The following is a 24,062-nucleotide window of genomic DNA, read 5'->3' as shown; positions in this document are numbered from 1 at the left end:
TCCCACCAAGCACAGGGAGGATGACTGAGATGCAAAAATGTACTGGTTACCCATGGATCTGGCTCAAAAACAAGATAATAACACAGTGCCTTCAGCTCAGCCCTCATTCTGTCCCAGTGACACCCTGTAGTATTTCTCTGGTCCCTCTGTGGATCCTCCTAGTGCTGCACAGGAGGGTTGAGTGGGAAGGGTGTGAAATCCAGTCAGCCGTGTCTCAAGTGGATGGTTGGTGTCATTTACTCACAGGAGGAAACAATGAGAGCTCCCAAAAGCTAAATGCCAACTTAGTGCCCACTGAAATCCAAGAGAACAGGCTCAGGATGGAAGGAGGAAAAGGATCAGGTGTGAAGAGATTGGTCTTGCCTTTCCTACAGCTTCTTGCAGGGTATCAAACACATGCATCAAGGGTTAATTATAATTAATCAGTTAATTATAATTAGATCCATTCCTTTCACTGACACCCACTTGGATCTGGTGTGGTGATTCTGATTCACTGACCCCACAACTGGCAGTCTCACTGACCAAAAAAAAACCCAAACATTGGCTTTTTCTGGAAGGACTCCTTTGGTGCAGTTTTCCTCTCTTTGCACTCCTTGCAGGGGAAGCCAGCCTGACTTGCTGGGTGCTATACAGAGGTTAATTCCTGGGTTCTTCCAGGACTATATTCAGGCAAGGAATGAGCAAAAGCAGGAGAGTGACCCACTAACTACCAAAATTTAAGAGTTCAGGTACAATTTAAGCAGCTCAATTTACACATTAATTTTTGGAGTATTAGTGCTAAGAGCTGAAAAGGCCAATAATATCCCTTACATTTAGACAAATTGTTAATCTCATGATTTTCCGGATGAAACTGAGACCAGGGAAGGACAAGTCATTTCACCCAGGATCACAGAAGAGTTGGAGACATGAAAAGAATTCCTGGCCCTGTGGCTCAAGCACCAGTTTGTGCTTGCTCACCTCAACAGCTGCCATGTCTGCAAACCCACAGCTCCCAGACAGGTGGATACCTATGACATTTCAAATCCTGGAAATATCATAAAAGAACAAATTTCCTCCTACTGCTTTGGTATTCCCAGACATCTAGGAACCTCAAAAATTATCTATTTCAAGATCTTTATCCAAGCTTGGGTTAAAAAGTTAACAAAACTTAGAGGTATCACATGGGATTGAGCTTTCTGAGTTTTATCACCAAGTCTTCATCCTAAAGGAAGGGCTGGAGTGAATCCAGGGCAGGGAACACGGCTGGGGAAGGGGCTGGAGCACCAGGAGGGGCTGAGGGAGCTGGGAAAGGGGTTCAGCCTGGAGAAAAGGAGGCTCAGGGGGACCTTCTGTTCTGCACAACTCCTGACAGAGAACAAGGGACAGGATGAGAGGGAACGGCCTCAAGCTGCGCCAGGGCAGATTCGGGTTGGATATTGGGAACAATTCCTGCCTGGAAAGGCCTGTCCAGCCCTGGCACAGCTGCCCAGAGCAGGGGTGGAGTCCCCATCCCTGAAACGATTTAAAAGCCATGTGTATGTGGCACCTGGGGACACAGATCAGTGGTGGCCTGGGCAGTACTGGGAGAGTGATCAGACTCAATGGTCTTAGAGGGCTTTTCCAGCCAAAATGATTGTGAGACTGTTCTAGGCAAGGCCTGTGTGCCTGGAAGGGAGAAATAGCAACACCTCACCCCATGGAGAAGCAAAAGGACTTTGTTACCTTCTGTAAAGCTCTGGGAACACACCCAGGGAAGAAGTGGCACCACTGCAGTGAGTTCACCTGTCTGGATGTGACAGAGAAGGCTCAGGGCACAGGGCACCCAGATGTGCTGCTCCTTCCAGGTAAAACCTGAGCCAATCTGGTCATCCCTCAGCCTCCCTTCAGATTTTCATTAATTTTGACTCAAAGGACGGATAAAACTTCCAACTCTCATCCTCCAACTCCTGGCTGCAGTGGCACCAGCTACAGCTGTGTCTCCTGACTATTCATATACTTTTTAATATATAAATACACATTATCTCTCTTTCTCAATACCCAGAGATGCAGATCTGCATCTATTTGCCGCACTCAACAACAATTTAAGAATTAAGGAAAACCGTTTTCATTTTAAGATAAGAACTTCAGGCTTTATTATAATGCTGTAAAATAAAATCTGCCAGCACAAGCCACAGGGGAAAAAAAATTTAAAAAAATAAAAGTGATTCACTGGGGAAGTTCCATGATGTGCAGGACAATGGGTCTTAAATCAAAGGCATACATTATCATGACTAAGCTGACAGATCTGCACTGCAATGCAGAAAGCCAAGTGATAGTCCAACATCTGCATCATGCTCAGACAGGCAGTTCAGACACAGAGATCCCCAAAATGAGGAAAGGACTCCCCGAGCTCTTACCTGTTACCTGTGCAACAACTGCTTGGGAAATTCTCCGGTTGGCGAGGAAGGCTTTGATTTCCTCCTTTATCACACTGCTGTCCCTCCTACCAAAACAAAACAACAACAGGACACACAAAAAGAAGGACGGAACAAAGAGCACCTGCAAGATGCAAAATGCCGATATTTATTTAGGGGACAAGGAGTGGGGAAGGCTGGCATTAAAACAGTCCAAGTGCCTCAGTGCTGGACACTTCTTTTAACAAGTGTCACGTTTGATCAAAGTACCATAGCAGGAGAATGGATGACTCATGTCCCATATAATTCATATTAGGTGCAGCACTGCCATATGGAATGTACAAAGTTTCATTACACAGGGATGAATAAATCTCTCATATCAGCATAAAAACCTCACTCATAAAAATGAGGCAGAAAAATAAAAAATAAAGGATAGCACGGGCTGCATGGTTAGTTGCCCAAATGAATATGCATATACCAACCTCCTCCAGCATCCCAAGGCAAAGATCCAAAAAATTGCAGCCTCTGTCCTCACACCCCTCCTTTAGTCCCCTACGTAGTCCAGAGCTTGCACTGAATGAACTGAGGTTTTTGTATCATTTTTACAAGGTCTGCACAGGTAGTTCAGAAGGGGCTAAAACTGCTAAAAAGCAAATGAATTGGAGGTTGCACATGTACTGTGATACACGGCAAATTTCAATTGCAATAAACACATGCCTTGCCCCTCCTCTTCCTCCCTCCCTTCCTGAGAAGGGCAGGCAATTAAAACCAGCCTTTATTAGGACTTAGGAGACATTTCCCTTCCCCTTCTCCCCTCCTGCCCCAGCTGCATTGAAGACAGATTCAAACTCACAAATGTAAATGCAAAATGAATGTTGTGCTATTGAGATAATTTTTATTTCTGTACCCAACACTCATCATCCACATGCCTGCAAACACAAGCAATTTCAGTTTAAGTAAGCACTAAAAGCATTACCTGAGACTCACTGCACAGGAACCCAAACCTCAGCCATGGGAACTTGGCACTCTGCTGTACTCACCCCCTTCCTGCACAGTTCCTCATCCTGCAGCCGACAGCAAATGAAGTTGATCGGCTTTTCTTACTGCTCATCTCTAATCCTCTCCCCCAAAAGCCACATCTTTCCCTGAAATCTCCAAACTACTTCCAACACATTTCCATTCTGGAGCTTATGGACTCCAGTCCTCCCACAGGTACCTCAGGAATGGTGCAGTTTTGGGGGGGAAAAAGAATAAATTCCAACATTACAACCAAAATTGTTTTGAGACATTTGGCCTTTCCTCTTATTTCTTTGTGCTCTCAAAGCCCACTGACTGACTTTCATCCTCAGGAGTATAATCCCCTCCTTTCATCTTTGTCATAATGCTGAAAAGAAAGCTGCTAAAAGTAAAGGAAGGTCAGCCCTGAAAAAAAAAACAACAAAACCCAAATGGCTCTCAGAGAAAACTTCTGCTTCTTTATTATTTCTATTTTCCTGCAGCACTCTGCAAATCCCTGCCACAAACTATAAACAAACAACATGCATCCTCTCCAGATCCCACTGGAAAGCACTGACCAATCCAAGTTGGATTCCTTACTCTCCCTCTATATGGAAGGAATTACAATGGGTGTGAAACAGGGGAGGAGAACTCATGTGAATTGATATTTAATCAGAATCCTGAATAAAAGTAGGGTGGAAGATAAGTGCTCTAACATCAACCCCAAATTTTGGTACAGCACTGGAAAAATTATCACAACAGTCAGACTGTGGGACACTCAGACAGGGCCAGGGGCTGCCTCCACAAGGCAGGTGAGAGGTTCTAGGGTGATGACCCTTGGAGCATGGGCAGGAACAACTGCCTGGAGCAGCTCCTGCTCTCCTGATCACCATCAAATCCTCATGGAACAGTGTGGGTTGGAAGAGACTCCAGATCATTTAGTCCAAACCTACTGTGATATGCAGGGGTATCTTCAACTGGAGTTGCTCAGAGCCCCATTCCATCTGACCTCGAATGTTTCCTGGGATGGGACATCCACCACCTCCCTGGACAACCTGTGCCAGCATTTTCCCACCCTACAATCCCTATCTGAGCAACCTTCCAACGCACCCATTCCTGCTGAGGCACTTCTCACCTCCACACTTCTTACAGCGACCTCCACTCACCTCATCAGCTCCTCCACTTTGTCGTCGATGTCCAAGTCCTCCTCGGAAGCCTCGAAGCTGTAGGACCTCTGGGCCAGGCTGTTGGCCAGGGGGTAGCGGGTGGGCGACATCTTCCCGTTGAAGGCAGACAACCTCTCGTTACTCTCCCTCCCGTTCTGATTCGTAGTGCAAGGCTGTGGGGAGGTGTCGTAACTGTTGCTCGGGGACGGGGACATCCCGGAGTGCTGCGTCTGCGTGGAAGCCGTGGCCGTCGAGGAAGACGCCGGGACGTTGTTGGTGCTGTTGCCGTAGGAGCCGCCTCCGTAGCCAGACCTTCTCCCGAATTTGTCGCTATGCTCTTGGTCCAGACGGTCCAAGGTTTCCAGGGCGTGCAGGATCTCATGCCTGGTCATTCCCGTGCGTCTCAGGCGCTGCAGGAGGTCGATCTGCTCTATGGTGAATCTTGGCTCGTCTGTGTAGTGAGACATGGTTTCCAGCAGGCTGGAAATGAGGTAAAATACAAAATACTTCAGTTCAATAGTTCTACGTGGCACTGGAAAGTAGTTTATAAATTCTGGTGCAAAACTTTAAGACACACAAACGCACGGCAGCTCCAAAATCCACCTCCAAACAACCTCAGCCAGATACCTGCCATGAATGCCAATCTCACTACGCAGCAGAAGGGTTCATTCTCCTTGCAGTGCTCCAACAGCATTTCAGACCTCTCCTGACATTCCCCACACCTGCACCAACCCTGCAGTTTGTCTTTTGTTCCTGATAAACCACTGCTACAGAGACTATGGTTGCTCAGTAATTAAGGCTGCAACTCGATCCCAGACAAAATTTTGCCCAGTGTTAAGTACCCACCAGACAGGAATCTCAGATTTCTGTGGTGGCCACAGTTCTGAGTTTTTCTCAGACAAGTTTTCACCAGTTATGACATGAGACTGATAAATCTCAACTCTTTCAAATCTTAACTACAAAGAGTTTGAGTTGCCCTAACTTTTGTTGCTACCTTGAAAAAAAAAAGAAGATAAAAACACACCCAGCGGAAATTCTAGTGGCCTGTAGGACCCAAGTTGATTTGACTGAAGTTGGATTTCTGAAGTTAGGAACTTTTGAACCTGGAATGTTGTCACAGATTGCCTGCCCTGACATGGAAAGTGCAGCACATCCAATTACTCCTGAGCTTTCATTTAAAGAAATAAGTCTTCATCTTTTTCCCCTCCAAAGACTGGCTTCTCAGGTAACTCAACCATCCTGGTGGCTCAACAAAATAATTTTTAACTCTTAAACTTCCCAAAGTGCCACATCAATGAACATTATTTGCTGCAAAGCCCAGAAATGGAACTGAAAAAATCACAGTATGCTCCCTTAATCGTGCTCCTTTCCTAAGTATCCTGGCTACAGATCCAAATGTCACACCAAAAACAAGATCTCCTCCTTCAGAACTCTAGATCTTGAGAAGAAGGGGTGGCAGATGGAGCAAAGGCAGAACTTGGCAAGCAGAATACGGCATTTTCCATCCTTCTTGGGAATCTTCTCGTGAGTCAAGGGTTTATTACCATTCCTGTAGGAGAGCAGGGTAAAGAGATCACTCAAACTCCAGGAGATGTGACAGAGCTGATGTACAACCCCTGCGAGCAAAAGCAAATCACAGCTGAGGGAAAGTCAAGGAAGAATTCCAAGGATCCTGTGAGAGCCAGGAGAGGGACGATGGCTGTGAGGCTGAGAGACCTTCCAGGGATAGGGCTGAATATTCCTCCCCACAGATTTTGAGGATGACTCCTCATGTCCACTTCTGCCCTGGCACAGAGAAGCTCCCAACAGGGCTCATGCAATGACTTGAGATTCATAGTTCTGGCTGAAGAACAACACTGAGAACAAGTTTGTTGGAGTAGAGCTGAAGCAGAGCTGTAAAGACAAAGCCAGGATGCACAAATCCACAAAAATGGCACTTGTAGCCTGGGAAATACAGAAATGAGAAGAAAATTGCATCTCTGCTCTCATCCAGCAACTACTGAGCTCCTGACATTGTTTTGTGGGAGAAGGAAGCAGGAGGACAATGCAAGGGGATGACTCCCATCCAAGAAAATGCCTGTGTGAGAAGACAGACGTTCTACATCCACATCAGTGCTCCAGCCCAACGGGAATGTGCTGTCCTCCAGAAAAGCGATTGCCGGAAACATCCAGGCCATTTAAAATTTTCCAAGACAAGCACCCAGACTGTTGAACCACAGGAGGGCACGGCAGGCAATGCAGCAGTCGACCTGCAACTGACTGGAATTGTAACAACCACAATTTGGAAGTGGCATCCCAGCCTGAGACCTTCGGAGCTTGACGGGGAGCATTTGGAAGCAGACGTTGTGTTCTAGATTTGGCCTCTGGGGGAGGAAGGGCTGCTCCATCCTCCTCTCCCAGCTTTGGGAGAAGTGTCACACGGACTTACTGACTCATCACGGCCAGCGCCGAGCAGCACCGTTTTCAAACAGAAAATCTCTTTAAACATCTGGCCTTGAGGTGGTTTGCACTGGATATGCCAGCTCACCCTTCCTCAGGGCAACACCTGGTTTGGGCATTTCTTACCAGTCACTGTTTCCCAGATCATTTATCTGTCAATACCAAGTTTCATGTGCTCAAGTTCTTTGTTTGAACTGGAGAATTTAATGAGCCACAGCCTCCAACCAGAATTGCCTCCACTCAAAATTCCTACTTTATAAACTCTTCAACATTTAATACTAAAACATACTTTAAATTATTTAATCGTCCATCTATCACAGACACAAAAATCCAGAACTTTTGTCCTTGTAGCCCCGTGGACTAAAAAACTCCCATCTGACAAAAGCAAGACTTTCCAGATGGCGTCAAGAATGTCAAGCAACGCAGAATCATGGAATTACAGAATGGTAATTGAAAGGGGATGTAAAATCATTTAGTTCCACCTCCTGCCATGGGCACAGACATCTTTTCACTATCCCAGGCTGTTCCAAGCCCTGTCCAGCCTGGCCTTGGGCACTGCCAGGGATGGAGCAGCCACAGCTTCTCTGGGCAACCTGTCCCAGGGTGTGCTCCTACAGCAGTTGGTGGCCATGGCCAGCGATTCTCTCTAAAATTTGGGTGCCATTCCTAATTTGTCTGAAGTGCCAGGGCTCAGCCCTTGGATCTGGGTGCTCAGGCCAAATTAATCTCCTTTAGTGAATTACACACAATGATTTGGTGAACCGAAATTATCCTTTAGTGAATTCCAGTTAACGAAGTGCAGAGCTCTCAGTTGCAGGGGCAGGGGCTGACCTCCCATCACTCGTGGCTGTACAAGGAAAGAGCTCCAGCCTCAATTTGTCCCTCTTTGACACAGCTGAGCTTGTGCAGGAATTTCAATTCACAGGGATGCAAAGGCTGCTGGGCAAGGCCACCCTCTGCCCCAAGAAGAAGATACTCAATGACTTCCAACTTGCATTCCAAAGTCCTGTCCATCAGTGGACTTCAAAGCCTGGCAGAAACGAATGTAAGAGTAGCAAACCTAATGTCAAATTAACTCCATGATACTGTGTTTAACACAACCAGTGGAAAAATGTGAACAACTTGAAAAAAAAACCAAACAAACAAAAAAAAAACCAAACTAAAATCAATTATCTGCTTGTCTGTCCATGCAAAGAATTTTTCCAACCCTCCAAAACTTTTAAGGCAACTTCTGGGTAATTTTTAAGAGGTAAGAAAACTGAAATTAAGAGTATTTCCCTGCTGGTCTCACTAATGTTATACAGAAATGCCCAAAGTGCCTTGTTTATATTTGTACACTCAGCATACATTGCATTGACAGATCTCATTGGTCTTCTTGATCTGGAACTCCTGTTCCCATTTTCATGTGCTTTTCTACACAGCCATGAGATCTAGAAATAATGCTCCTGAGGGACTTTTATGATTGAAAACAGCTGCAGGAACTTGGAATTTTCCATTAAAACCCCAAAACAAATATTGCAAAATGTGGTATTATTGAACATGTTCCAACATTGCCAACTATCCACAAGTTTTTAATGAATAACTACAGCAAGCATTATTTTGAACTGTTACTCGTGCAGGGCTTTGGTTATTTTCCCTTTTTAAAATGTTTTAATAAACTTATTCTGTTTAAAGATCAATTTACAAAGCAGTTAATTACATCAACCATTTCAGAATCACCCTAATTTCATTCACCTCATTAATGAGTGAATATTCTCCACCACTTCATCCCCCCCACACTGCAGTAAGAGCCTCTTATCCTCCTGCACTCCTCTGGCTACCAGTAATTCAATTTATTTCCCCCTCTTTTTCCTTGTGAAATACAATCATCTGCAAAAGTAGCAAGGAATAAAATAAGACAGAGACAAGCAGAATGAATGGGGGGTATAGGAGAAAATCAAGATGGAAAATATTTTTCCTGAGAACAGGACTGTGGACTGACTTTGCTGTAGGCAAACTTTGCTGCCTGTGTAGCAAAATATCCTCTACATCCCATGCTTTACCTGCTATCAATACTCTCACCACTGACAATGGACTGTCAAATTTCCTTGGGGAGGCACCCAAAAAAGAGAGATAACCAAGGAAGAATAGTTGTGCATTTTTCTCTCTGAAATTTTGCAAGCAAAACCTCTGCAAATTTCTAATTAAGCTCAAAAGTAAAAGTGACTGATTTTTTAACAACTGAATCTTGCCCTTTAAGATGAAGTTTCTTTAGGTTCGGGCAGAAAAAAAATTAAGTAGCCTAAAAATCAGACTTATTTACATTCCTTACACTAAGTTGGCAATAATCTCCAAAAAGATGGTCCAACTGTACCATTCTAAAGCAATAAAACATCATGTTCATCTTTCACGGCTCATCCAAAAGCAACCTGAGGTACCTGAATATCAGACTGAAGGGAAAACTCTAAGGAGGTAAATAAAAAGTAATTTATTTTCCAGCCCAGACCCGCAGATATAAAATATCCAGCAGGTCCCAACCAGCCCAATGCAGCACCACTCCTTCCCTTCCGAGGGGACTTTGTGGAGTGGAGGCTGTTCAGGGGCTGCCCTCACCAGCACTGCCTGTCCTTCTCATTCCATCAAGATTTATTTAAACTCTTTTCTTTAAAATTAATTTCACCCTTTGGATGTGGGGCTCCCTCAGCAGTTTGACTCTTCTGAACTCCAGTGGGGATACATGGCCAGAGAGCTCTCTTCCCTTATTTTCCTGCACTGTATAAAGAAAAGTAAGGAAAACACATCAAGGATTTCTCACCTACTCTCATAGCCCAAACCCACGCTGATACAAGAATCATTTACCCAACACTTAACTTTCTAGGTGATGGAGCACAGCAGAATAATCCCATAAAAACAGCTACGAGCTAAGTCCATGTCCAATTGAACTCGCAGAAGTTCAAAGCAATTCAATTACCCGTTTGGGAATAAGGCCAGACAGCAGCCTTAACACCTCTAACACTTGAGAAAATGGCTCTGGACTCTTTAATGATCACAAGAAATCATTTTTTCCACTCTTCTACTCACTGTAGATGAGTAGGAAGCACTCTAGCATCACTGAGGAGATGCTCTTCTGCAGAGGTCCTTCTCCAATTTCCATTAAAATTCACAGCTTTATCTAATAAGCAAAGCTCAAGACTTACAAAACCAGTTGTGCTTTCTGCTGTAAGACCTATATTTGATATAATCTGCATAATATGGATGTGGGCAAGAGCCAAAGTGTTCAGAACAGGATCCTAAGTCTGGTAATTGGTTTAAGAATGATTCTGATCAAGTCCCATCAACTGAGGAGAGCAGGATGGGGAGAGATGCCAACATTCACCCTTCTCTGACACACAGCATTGCACTGTCCTGCTCACAGGGACATCCAGGATTTGTCACCTCATTTATTACAGCACCAGCATTTTTCACAACATCACAGGCACCTCCTTGGTGTCACTCAATGCCATCTCAGCATTTAAATGGAAGAGCAAAACCACGATGTAAATTGTGTCTTTCCAGCTCAAATAGGTTCTTCCAAAGTACACAGTTAAAAAAATCACTTGTACAACTCATTAATTAAACCAGAGTTTTAACTACCATCACAGTTGAAAGCTGAACTCCTTAACCTGTCAGATTTTTCCTGTGTGTCTGTGCATCCACTACTGGTGAGAACTGCAGCCTGAACAGCTCTGGAGGCGGATGTCCTGATAGTAAAAATGGGCATTAGGGATGGCATGGCTATTTCCAAAGAGCAATGTAATTTGCTTATCACCCAGTCTGACATTCAACCACCAAATCCACATGAAGTACTGCTCCCAAATGCTTCCTACGAGAACCAGTGGCTACAAAGAAATTCCACTTCCAGCTGCCCACTCTTAATTTTTTAACCCTGTTTTAGGTTATGCAAGCTTGTTTCTCTCTCCACACATATTTATGAGATCCGAGGACTAAAGCATATCTTCATTCAGTCCTTCCTTTTCTACACAGAATTCCAGGCTGGTGTTGGTTGGAAGGGACCTTAAAGCTCATCTGCCATGGGCAGGGGTGGCACTGAGAGATGAGGTGGATCAGGGCCCCGTCCAACTCTTTGTCCTATCCCAAAGGATGCAGCTGGTTTTTACAAGACGTTCAAAGGAAGGGCTTTCATTGAGCTACAGCTGTTCCACAAACAGCACTGACATGTATCACCAAAAAAATCCCAGAATGTTCTGAGTTGGAACGGACACACAAGGATCGAGCCCAGAGGCAAAGATTGTGACACTTCCAGAGCAGCTCTAAGGCACTGCTGGAAGAGAATTGGGGCATTTGGGGCATAACAGTATCCAGTCTTCTGACATTCAAGCTTTGGCTTTTTCTGTTCTTACTGAACAAATGAATCTCCTTGACTTCGAAGGGTGGTGAGGCCCAGGCCCAGGTTTCTCAGAGAAGCTGTGGCTGCCCTTGGATCCCTGGAAGTGTCCAAGGCCAGGTTGGACAGGAGCAACCTGGGACAGTGAATGGCATCCCTGCCATTGGAATGTGATGATCCTTGCAATACAAACCATTGTGTGACTCAATGATTCACAGCAATATAAATATTTCAGAACCACCTAAAACTTTGCATCATATTAAGCAAAGCTGCCTCCAAAACCAGGAGCTGATGCTGTGAATTCTGAGGCGTAACAGAGGATTAAGGATCTGACTCATCACTTATGCTCATCAGTTGCAACTCCAGTATTTTCAGAGGAGTTGTACCAGTTATCAACAGAAAGAGAGAAAAAACCTCAGGCCTGAAGTGCTCATCATATCAACGAACACAGAGTCATCCTCATCCATACGTTTGCATAATTATCTCCTGCAGTTGCATCTCTGGGTTCTGATTTTCAAAAAAAAGGCCTCTACTCCCATTCATCCTGATTCACAAACAAAATGTAATTCTTGTAATGACTGCTCTCATCCCGGGGAAACGAGAGCCTCGCGCTGCAGCAAGGAGGGAAATGAGGCTCCGAGCTGAGGCACAGAGCCCCAGCGTCACCAGCTCTGTTTAGGGATGCAAAACAGCGGCTCCGGAATGCAGAGCTCTGCCACACGCCTTCGATCAAAATGGGGACAATTAATAAGAGCAGCCTGAAACTTCTGAAAATAAATCCGGCGTAATCAAATACTCACCGCTACACAAATTAGAGGAGGCAAGCTGAGAGCAGAATATCAACACATCGTTTCTTCAGGAGCTTCAAGTTTCTCAGCTGGTTAAAGAGCCCCAAACCCCGACTCACTGCTCTACACAAGCTGTTCTCCTACTTATTCTCTGAAATTCTCTGCTGATAAAATAATTTTAATGGATGCTGGCAGTGAGCAAACCCAGTTGTTTTGCCACTTGAGTGAGTAACTTACTCTGCTTTACATCTTTGGGAAAGAGAGAGAGAACTTGAGATTGATTTTACAAGGCAAAAATATAATATAAATGGCAATTATTGTCATAATCCAAGTCTTACAAAAGGGACTGACCTCTGACTAAGCACAGGGCTGGCAGCCAGATATTTCTGAATTCTACTCAAGGCACACACTGATTCACACTGACACCTTATCTGTCTAACCCTAACCTTCCCTACTTCCAAAATCTGGGTTTCCTGCTATTGTTGCAATTCTACAGCAACAAGGCAGGAATTCAAACTCTGAGCCTGGATTCAAGGGCAGAATGAGGGATCAGCAGGACTAACAGAGAGAAAAACTGTCGTGGCAGCTGAGTGTTGAACCAGGGCCCAAAGCCCAAACCTGTGCCAAGAGCAAGGATGAGCTCTTGGATTTGGGAGCCAAAGACTAAACTTTGGATATATAAGCACTGTAATAGCTCTCAAAGCAGGACGTGTGTGCTTTAGTTACAGTAAATCTCATGAACACACTGAAACAGCGTCATCCATATGAAGAAACAGTAATTTAAAAAGTCATCAATAAAACTGAGACACAGGCCTGCCCTACACACCAGACTGACCAATCCCTGGAAGTGTCCAAGGCCAGGTTGGATGGAGCTTGGAGCAACCTGGGATAGTGGGAAGTGTCCCTGCCCATGGCAGGCGTGGGACAGGATGAGCTTTAAGGTCCTTTCCAACCCAAACCCAAAACACTCTGGGATTCTATGACAATTCATCATTTTCAGCCATCAAGATTACAGGGTATACAGTGCTGTCTTCGGCCTCCTCCACTTAATTTCAAAATTTGACCAATCATTTATTAAAATGCAGGCAGAGTCTCAGAACTCTTCTCCATTCATTCTGCCACTTGGGGTATCTAAATACTCAAATCACAAGATCCCTGTGAGGCAGCAAGTAACATTACACTAATTTTTGTTGACCAAGAGCTCCCAGAGAGGGGCTGGACTTTGGACAAGTCTAAATGACTTCTTCAAAGTCACTGAGAAATTTTGCAAGTAGGCAGAAGAAGAGCCTGGCCAAACTCTGAGCCTTTTCTCACCACACATGCAGGGTCCATCTATAGCATCACATATGACAAGGGGTAGGACAACTTTCAAGCAAAGCCATCACCAGGATTTCCACTACCTCTTCCACACATGAAGAAAAAGAGACATTCCAAAGCATTTCAGGCACCTTCATTCTCATTCAGGATCTATCACCACCACTAATAACTAAACCACTTCCTTAAAAGAGAAATTAATTACTTCAGAAATCCAAACCCAACAAACAGCTGAATCTCACCTACCCATGTTTTTGTGATTAACTACAAATCAAACTATTTTTCACTAGAAAAAGAGTTTGCAAGTGCAGTATTACTGGCACAGCCTTAGTGAAGAGAGATTACACCTGGAGAACTCAGGAACAGATAGCAGTCCTTGAAGAAAAGAAATCATAATAGCAAAAACCATGGGCTTTTGGCCACTGCTGCTTCCATACTGAAGTTTTATTTTAGTTAAAAGCATTTCAGAAATAAATTAGTATCCTAATTAATGCTCTTAAAGCAAAAAACATGTCTGGGTGTAACCCAGACCCAAACCAGGGAAATTTCATGCATGACAGAACAAAACCCAGTGCACATGCCACGCTGCCAAGGCCACCACTAATCATGTCCCAAAGTGTCACATCCACACAGCTTTTAAATTCCTCCAGGGAAGGGAATCTACCACTTCCCTGGGCAGCTGTGCCAAACCTTTTGAGGGAAAAAACTTTACCATTCAACAAGATCTTTTCCTTTAGGCCACTTTTGATATGAAATCATGAATTAACTCATCTGGTTCATTTTAAAGTAAAACCAAGGACTCAGGCAGGACATTGTTTCAGTTAAAGAAGCTAAAAAAGCCAAATGAATGCTCCCAGAGTCACCCACTATTTACACAATACCTTGTCACCGAAGACAAAAGGAGAAAATCAGCTGAGTTTTCTGTTACCTGAGTTTAATTAACTTATTTTGTGTCACATTTCAAGGACACTGCACAGGTACAGCTCAGCCTGTGGTCATTTCCTAAGCCACTCTAAATCCAGTGCCTGCTCTTCAATCTGTGCTGACTTGGTAGAGTTCACACTCTTGTTCTTTTCTTCCTGTTGGTCTTCCCAAATGATGACAAGGCTTCAATCCAGTCCTTCCCCATCTGCATTATTCACCCTGATTTTCTTTCACTCACTGCCCAGACTCCCCTGCATTGCTAGCAGTTAAATTCATAAGCTCTGGCCTGATCATTCGGGTAAATTTGAAGTGATGACAGTGAAACTGTCTGGTTCTATCAGAAATCATACTTTGAGGGATGTAAAACATACTGATAGTCATAGCTCACTATTAACACATAATAATTAATCAATATGGACTATAAAGCTCAAGTAATTACTCCCATATTTATGGGGAGCCCAATAGAGATAAAGCTGTGTTGGCTACAGGACTTAGTTTTAGATAAATTCTTAATTCCTGTGAGGCCAAGATCAAGAGTTCTGTGTTCACACCATGCCTCAAACTTCTCTCCAGCACTGACTCTCATCCTACTAAGGGTAAAAATGAGGCAGTGAAATGGTAACCTGCACCCAGGTGACTCCTACTCTTAGGAGTAACCAACTACTCTCTTACCATGGCAGTTCTGCAACTCTTCAATCTTAATCTTTATCACTATTTAAATTCAAACTTTTTAAATTTTTAAGGGTCCATTTTGTTCTTTTCCCTTCACAATCCTATTTACACTTTTTAAAAGATATCTGTGGTTTAACCTGGAAACTTTCTATCTAAATGGGTCATCTTGGCCCATTTCCTCTAATTTAATACTCTCTATCCCCTCCAAATAGGTTTCCCCCATTTTTCCCTCAGTCAAAAATTACTCACCCCTACTTCTACAGCATCTTCCAGGGCCACATTAACTGGACATACACTGGAATAAATCAAGGAAGCTGCTACTGCTCTGCTGGGAGGTGGCAGCAGAAAACTGCACAGGGGCAGAACATGACTGAAATCGAGCTGAAACACAGGAAATTCAAGCTATGCAATTCCCAGTCTGGAAATTTCTGGCCAAAGCCTGACACAAAGTTGTGAGATGTCCTTGTGCTCACTCCAGAGGAGCTCTGAGGTCACCCAGCAAACTCTGAATTACCAGGATAACAAAGATGCCCAGGGTGATGTGGCCTTACCTTCAGACTTCTCTCCTGCTGCGAACCAGATCTTTACAATTTCAAGTGGTGATTTTACTGAATACTGAAATCCAACATACTTCCAGCTAAAAGGAAGAAGAGGAGGTGGCTCAAGGGACTGGCAGCAAAGTAGGAAATCACCAGTTTTGAACAGAACACTAAGCCACCGACAATAGAAAATCACTAATTAATGGCTTTTTGAAATCCATTTAGTGTTGGTTTCCAACACTAAATCCCTGTCAGTCATTATCTTTTGCTGTGACTCGTTCTACAGAAGGCTGTGACTGCACTGCCACTTGCACTATCACTGTCCAAGGATACATCTTCATCCTTGAAAAAATCCATCAGGGAAAATGCGATGCATTCATAGCAGCCCAGTTCCTTGCTACCTATCCCGCAGAAAAAATTCCTCTTTCCAGCTCAATCTGATAGAAGGAACAATCTGAAGTCAAGAGATCAAAGTACCTCGGGATCTGACTGCAGGGGACGAGCATTTGGCTGTGCCTGTAACAGGGATATTGTGAACAGCCATACAGGACTGGCCAGTGGGAGATGAGTGACAGCACAGTGCGGGTCAAGCCCTTCCTTTCAGCCTGACAAACTTCAAAATTTGAATTAATTTGCTTATTTATGGAAGAAACAGCATGGAAACCAATGAAATCGAAGATATATGATGGAAGTAATTAAAAGGAATAAACTGATTTCAAATTCCACAATGAGATTTGAACAACCTCGATTGGCACTGGGGTCCAGCCACCTGAGTGGCTTGGACCAACACATCCAGCACCAGGGTTAAGTGAGGTGCCCAGGTTTTCTGCCTCTGTCACAGGCTACTAAATTGAAGGTGGCTTATCCCTTTCAGCAAAGCTAGAGTGGTGTTAAACTCTTTATCCCTCTCATTTGTTCAGTTGCTGAATAGAGATCTCTCCTTTAACACTGATTTTTCTCTAACCAAGACTGATTTTCTAAAAAATGCATCATTTTCCTTCTGTTTCAGTGGCAGAAATGTAGAAGCACGAACAATACATGAGCCAGACCAAGTGAGCAATTCAGCATTACTACTCCCTAATTTAAATATCCAGTTATTTTACTATACCTGGTTTAAATGTCTTCCCTGGTTTAAATCTTCCACTAAACCAGTGAAACTCTCCAACTCGGCCAACTGCTCATAATCACTGCAACCATTTCTCTGCTCTTTTTAGACAGTTTAACAGAAGAACACCACAAAATCACTCTTAATTGTTGTGAGTTTCTTCAGCTTGTACTTACACTACTGGAAAAGTTCTGAGCATACTTTACATGAGGATGGGACGTTACAAAGCCTCTTGAGGGTCTTCAGTGTTATTCACCATTCTGTAAGACACAAGGAAAAGATCCAAGAACATTAGAGATGTCTGGGAGAGGCAAAGGGATCCAATCACATCATTCTGGATAATCTGTCACTAATCCAGACTCACAGACTTCAATGCACACGGGTAAATTCTTATGGAGAAAGTTGATGTCTGGTGTTGTAATCAGTCCAGAGACAAAAATTTAAATTACAATTGATTTCTTTCGGCCACAAGTAAATTAATCTATGCAATCATTTAGCCTTATGACAGTTACCTACCCTTTTAACTCACAAAAGCTATTAAAAGGATTATTTGGCCAACATCCGCAAAGAGCTCAGGAGACAGGTACTGTGATCTGAGGAGGAATGACCTAATAGAATTTTCCTCAGCTATCACTGCTGATGTCTTTCTCCACAAACTAACACGGACTGAAAGTGCTCCAAAAGTCAAACTATTAACCAAGAGGAAAGAGCAAAGAAGGATGTTATATCCAGGAAGAGCTGGGATAGAAAATGAGTGGATACAGCAGCACAGGGAGTTGCACAGGATAATTTCCTCTGCTCCATCTCTAACATCAGCAATTGTGGATTGGTAATCCATGGAGAGCAGCCATTGATGGACATATCTTGGCTCTCCTCGGTGGTTAAAAGTGGTCCAGACATTAGAGAATGACTCTTCCTCCCTCAACACCTGCTGAAGATGGTGGGGAAGAACTGCACCTCTCCCAGATGGAGCCCACTGGACACACAGGGATGCAGAGGCACAGAGATGGGTAGGCTGGAAAAGCCCTCTAAAATCACAGAACCCCAGAATGGTTTGGGTTGAAAGGGACCTTAAAGCTAATCCTGTCCTACCCCCTCCTATGCACAGGGAGAACTTCCACTATCTCAGGGTGCTCCAAACCCCATCCAACCTGCCTGGGACATACTTCCAGGGATCCAGGGGCAGCCACAGCTTCTCTGGGAAGCCTCTATCAGGGCCTCACCACCCTCACAGCCAAGAATTCCTTCCCCAAATGCCATCTATCCCTCCCTTCTGGTAGAGGGAAGCCATTCCCCCTTGTCCTGTCCTTCCATGCCTGTCCCTCCATGCCCTTCAGACACTGGAAGGGGCTCTGAGGTCTCCCTGGAGCCTTTTCCAAGCTGAACATTCCCAGCTCCCCCAGTCTGGCTCCAGAGGGGCTCCAGCCCTCAGCCCAGCTCCATGGCCTCCTCTGGTTTCACTCCAACAGATCCACATCTTCCCTGCACTGAGGACCCCAGAGCTGGACACAGAATCCCACATGAGATCTCACAAAGCAGAGCACAGGAGGAAAATCACCTTCATCAAGACCATCAAGTCAAATTGTTACCCCAGCAGTGCCAAGGCTGTCCCCAAGTGCCACATCCACACGGCTCCTAAATCCCTCCAGGGATGGTGGTATCATCTCTACATGGTTTTTATTTTCCCTGTTTTCCTCCATGAAGAAGCTCATTAACTTTCAGGACCAAAGGCTGGTCTGAATGAGCTTTCCCAGAAGTGGAAGCACTCAGCTTTTGACCACCAGCTTTCCTGGGAGGTTTAAGCCCGTCCATAAGAGCCTTCTCCCACCCAGCTGTGGCCAGGGAAAGCTCTGGGTGTTTCCAGGGACGGGAGGTGCTGAGAGTCGGCTGCTGCTCTTCCAGAACAACTCATTTGGCCCACACTGAGGTCCCGAGCTGCCTCTTTCTCTCCAGGAAAAGAGCTCACCAAGATGAATGGTCCCAGCAGACCCCCACAGGCCACGTTCTGTGAGCTGGGAGAGAATCGCTGACACCAAAGCACTGATAGATGGAAGAGCCAAACACACAGGTCCCTCCCTGTCAGCCACCCCAAACCTTTTAGAGAGACTCCCCCACCAAACCCCTCCTCTGTCAAATCTCTTAACTGCATTTTAAACATATTCCCCGAGGCAGTCACAAAAAATATGAGATCATGCTGCTGACTTCTTGCCAAATTTTAATACAGAGAGCTGTTTTGTTTTCCAAAGGGGAACAAATTAGACTTGAATATATACAAACTTTCTGAAGGTCAGAGGGGCTAATGATAAAGAACTGGATTCCTCAGAGAAGGATTTGCTTCCAGGGTGAGCAGTATAGATGTAGCAAAGAAGAAACCTCAGAAAGGAAAAAAAAATCACCTTCCATCATCATGAAATGCAGGATTAAAAGTAGAACATGAGGAGATGAGATAAGAGAAGCAAAGAAAAGGCTGCTGTTAACTCAGGTTTTGAGATGACAAAGGCAGGAGGATGATATTAGTGATACCAATGAAAGAGGAAAAAGCTGGTATGGACCTCAGATGTTTTAAGAGAAGAGCCATTAGGATCTAGACCAAATTTGGGACGTGATTAGAGGAGGAAGATGAGCTTTTCCAAGAGACTGCAGATCTGTGAGTGCAGACAGAGGGCAACAGGATTTCAGCAGAAATAAACAGCAGCAAAACCATCAGAAAATAAGGATAATTCTCTGGTTTTGATACGTTAAAAGTGTCAGGCAGGTTTACTACACTGAGAATGCAACCACAAGCTGTCCCACACGAAGTGAGGAAGGACAGGGAAGGGAAGGGAAACCCAGCTCCAGAGAAAGGAGAGGAAGCTGGTGCTTCCTCCGGCCGCTGCCAGCCCTGAGCGGCCGCTATTGAAAAGGGGCACAAACAGTCTTTGACTCCACGCTGGTCTAAAGTTCAGTGGCACAGAAATACCTTCCCCACCCCCAGACACATGTGAGAAGTTGCTTCAATGCTTTTGTCACTTAGAAGCACATCAGGCAGGCAAAAAGCAAACCCTTCACCTAATATCGGAGTCAAAACAATTCAATCTGACCAACATAAATTCCATCAGCAAAAAATCCCGACTCTGAATCGTGCCTCAATATCCCTCTTTCCCTCAGTCTCCTTTTAGCACCACAGCAGTCTGAGTACAGCAGCCAAGGCAGGTGTCACTACTCTTTGCAGCGATAGGGGAGTAAGAATTCACAAACCTTTGCCCTTTTCGCATTATTCATTAAATAAATTATCTGCTAACCCAGGGAAAACACAACCAGCTCCCCTTCCTATTTCTGGTAGAGACAAAAAAAAAACCCAATCATTATTAATATGGAAATTATGGTTGCAGTTGTAGAATCAGATGTAATGAACAATTTTGTCCCCAGCTTAAGTTGCTATAAAGGCAGCTTAAATTTACAATGGATGAGTCTTCATGGCAATCTGTTTTTCAGATATTAAAAATCTAATTTTCTCGGTGCCAAGGACAAGTGGAAGTGTGAAGCACTGGAGTATCAACTCTGCATTTGTCTCACTTGACATGAAATCATTCTCATTTTAGTTCTGATTTTTAATACATTCTTGGGATCCCCTTCAGTTTTCTTCATTTCTCACTGTGTGCAATTAAATGTTTTGAAGTAGAGTTCACCCTGATTCACAACACCCAGCAGAAGCAAGGAGAAAGTTACTTGGTAAAGATGAGCCTGATATCACTTATTTGGAAGAGAAACTAATTTTCTCTTTTAATTTCTGAGTGACTCGCATAGTATGAATTTTTTTTTAAAATGCCATCACTTTGTATTTCACTAATACCTTTTCCTTGGTGAGTTCTTAAAATGGGCTTTACAAATAACAAACTAAAAGCTTTTGTCCTTGGGGAAGACAAACATCACCATTTTGACATGAGTAAAACATGAACAGAGGGGCTGAATTCTTGGCTTAAAGCCAACCAGGGCAGTACCAGTGGCTGAAAAACAGCAGAGGCCCCAGCACTACATTTTTCACACCACTCCTGAAATGCAGAACCACCAAGGTCCATGCTGGTGAAGAAATTCAGCCCTAAGAACAAAGTTCTACCACTGCTGAACTTGCAGTAAAGGCAGATCCCCAATTCCATGCATAATTACAAACCAATTCTCTCCTAGAAACAGCAAGATTTTAAAAAATTTACGTCTTTTACTCAATGTACAGCTTAAGGTCTGTAGGAACTGTGAGGTTTTCCGGGTAGACCCTGTGCAGATGTGTGTACACGTGTCCATGAACATGTGTTGGGGAGGCTCAGGTGGGACATCAGGAGGAATTTCTTCATGGAAAGGGTTGTCAAATGTCGGAATGGGCCCAGGGAAGTGGTGGAGTCCCCGTCCCTGGAGGTGCCCAAGGCATAACTGGATGTGTCACTCGATGCTCTAGTCTGGGTGACAAGCATCTGTCAAAGGTGGGACTCGTTCCAACTGGATGATTTTGGAGGTCTTTTCCAACCTAAATTATTTTGGATTCAATAGGTTTCTCTACACTGAGGCCAGTGTGAAGTAAAGCTGTTACCTGGGTTAACTTCTGTCCCAGGACATCTCACCCTGAAACCAGCAAGAGACCAAGGATCCGTCCACTCCAGTTCATCCTGGTGATTAATCACCCTCTCCACTACAAATTTGTACTTGATTTCTACTCTGAATGTGTCTGGCTTCACATTCCAGACAGCAGCCCTTCTCTGCCAGTTCCAAGTACTTTATTCCTGGGAGATGTTCAGACAGGCTCTTATTTACCCAGTGCTTTTAAACATCCAGGTACTGCATTTGTATCAAAACTTAAAATTCTTCTGGGTACATGCACAAAAGTAGGACTAATGTCCAAAATCCTGGAGCTAATCTAGGACTCTCTAGCCCATTTTCCAAAAATAGGCATATTAGGAAAAAAAAAATTTAAAAAAAGCTCTGCCATATGACTCGAGGATGTGTTTTATTTGTGGCCTGGGAAACAAGGTTAGGAACCTTCTCCTGAGCACACCCCACGGCTTGGTGACGTGCAGCATCCAGTTCCACGTGGAAATCCTTTTATCCAAGCTCCCTGCTCCAGCAGGGCCACCAAAGCCAGCTGTTCAGGACCATGTTCTGAGTATCTTCAAAATTTAAGACTTCATTTTCTCTGAGCAACCTGCACCAGTGAGTGGAAACACTTTTTATGAACATAAAAATCTTTAGAAAAAACAAAAACGCTCAAAAGTCACCTCCAGCCACTGCTATTTTCATTCTTACTGTGACTGTGTTGTTTACCAAACCTTTCACAAGTACAACCCCGGAGCAGGCCATATTTTGGGATTATGGCGAGGGAATGCAGCAGCTCCTTGTCAAGTTAACAAGTTTACAGTTTTTTTATGGAATCTTGTTTTTTTCTCTGAACTCTGAGGGGAAAACATCAACATAAACCTCTCCCCTTTAAAAAACAAACACCTCACTCTTATGATAGAGCCACAGCTTATCATTTATTACAGGTAAACACAGAAGAGCAAATAAATGATTCCTTCTACAATATGCCCCACAATATATTTGCACAGGACAATTAGCCAAGGATCACAGTCAAAACTTTTTCTCCCTTCTTTTCCCCCCCAAATCCCATGAAAAAGAAACCTCCTTGCTCAGATTTACTGGAATTTCCTAGAGTATGAGGCAGAGGCCAGGCTGCATTTTGAGGCAGACTGGCAACAGATCCCACTACAGAAAAATTGAGGTCACAAAATCATGAAGTTTCCCAAACGCCAAGGTTTCCAGAAAGGCAGAAATTACCATCTCTGAAAGGACCCTGAGCTGCTCCAGAAGTCCCAGAGATCCATCAAAGGCAATGCAATCCCAGTAAAAGGATGTTATTTAGTGTTGCTTTGTCCTTAATGGCAGCTGGAAATTAAATTCTGCCACCAAGCCAGCCCTGCAGACTCATCTGAGCAGAGCACCTGGGTTGTACTTTGGTCATTGCTTACAAATGAGCTTCCAGCCTTAACATCCCAACCACCTACACTCTTTTATCTCCTGGATTGCTGCATGTTGACCCCTCCAATCGTGGCTAAAAATTTGCCTGGAATCACAGACCAGACAGCTGAAATGACATGTAAATGTCACCAGCAGAAGAATGGCAGTGAGGCACAAACTCCTGACTAGTAGGGACAGCCAAATGACTACTACAACTCCATTTCCTTAGGGATCAAACAGGTTCTCAGCCATCTTAGGTCACTTTGACCACTGAAATGGCGGAGGAAGAGTGAATTAGGAGCCACCTGACTCCTACAGAGCTACAAGAGGCAAGACAGGCTCTGGAGTGGAACTGAGATTTAAAGCCCCTACATGACACCAGCAGGGCTTGTACCTTGAACTCCTAAGGAACACACCTTCATCCTTAACAAAACTGATGGATGGGAGACTGCCAAGTGCTTGAGTCCAAGCCTGGGCCAAACATAATATAAATGAGAGGCTCCTGCAAAAACCATCCAATTAACACTAATTACCTCGACAGTTTTCTGTGAGGGATACAGGGGCACAGGAGCCCTGGACATGCCTAGTGAAATGAGGTGCTCTATTGCCAAGTACAACCTCTGCACACCATTAATCCACCTCCACTGCAGACTGCTCGTCCCAAAGGAGATTCAGGAGTCCACTAAGAAGAGGAACTCAAGAGATTCTGTGTGGGAAAGGGTCAACAAGGGTCAACAAGGCACAGTGCAGAAGATACAGCAGTTCCAAGAAATCCAACTGGTCAGGAAGGGACCTTCCTTCATCCATCACTCTCCAAGAAGCACTTTATAGATGCCCCAAACCCTCTTCTGTGGAATTCCAGAAACTGCACTTGGCACTGGGTCCTTGACAGAGGGAGATTAATTGCAAGACAAGGGCTTTGAAATGTGTTGATTGAATCAAACTTGATTTCTTTTTTATTTGACTTGATTTTAACTTTTCCTGTGCCAAATCAGGGAACATTTCCAAAAGCTGCATTTTTTCATAGAGTGGTCCACCATGCTTGGAATCTGCATTTGCATGGATGCAAAACTCTTGGCAGGGACAGGGAACTGCAACTACACAATCCAATGAAGATGCTCAATGCACGTTCAGGTGAATTGAGTTCAAGAACCTACACACAGCTGCTGACCCAAAAAAAAGAAACCAGAATTCTATCTGCCATCACTTGTACCAGAATAAGCAAGAGAAACAAGTCATGCCTCACAATCCTTTATTTTTGCACTGCTGTATGGCACAAGAAAAAGTATTAGGAGGAAAGTGGTATTGCTTGACAATAGCATAGAATTTAAGTATTATCTGTTTTAAAATACGCTTTGGATTTAAGATCATCATTACTTTTTCCCAAAACAGAATGCGATAAAAT

The 24,062-nt window shown here is 44.1% G+C and overlaps 1 protein-coding gene across 12 annotated transcripts in view; it reads right to left on the bottom strand.

The window, feature by feature from the left end:
• HMBOX1 (homeobox containing 1) overlaps window positions 1-24,062 on the bottom strand; it is a 118,795-nt gene that overhangs the window by 55,077 nt on the left and 39,656 nt on the right. For 9 of the 12 annotated variants that reach the window (XM_012572948.5, XM_030269875.4, XM_030269874.4 and 6 more), the window contains exons 2-4: window positions 16,855-16,938; window positions 4,535-5,014; window positions 2,376-2,461 (exon numbers count right to left, since the gene is read on the bottom strand). In XM_012572948.5, coding sequence (XP_012428402.2) covers window positions 2,376-2,461; window positions 4,535-5,014; window positions 16,855-16,877 — 589 coding nt within the window. In that variant the 5' untranslated portion in view covers window positions 16,878-16,938. Of the gene's footprint in view, window positions 1-2,375; window positions 2,462-4,534; window positions 5,015-15,585; window positions 15,672-16,854; window positions 16,939-24,062 lie in introns of all 12 variants that reach the window. The other 3 variants (XM_072926258.1, XM_072926255.1, XM_072926256.1) reach the window with 2 other exon arrangements.

The sequence above is a fragment of the Taeniopygia guttata genome, chromosome 3 (genome assembly GCF_048771995.1).
Source record: "Taeniopygia guttata chromosome 3, bTaeGut7.mat, whole genome shotgun sequence".
Lineage (NCBI taxonomy): Eukaryota > Metazoa > Chordata > Aves > Passeriformes > Estrildidae > Taeniopygia > Taeniopygia guttata.
This window is presented reverse-complemented; position numbering and strand designations above follow the sequence as displayed.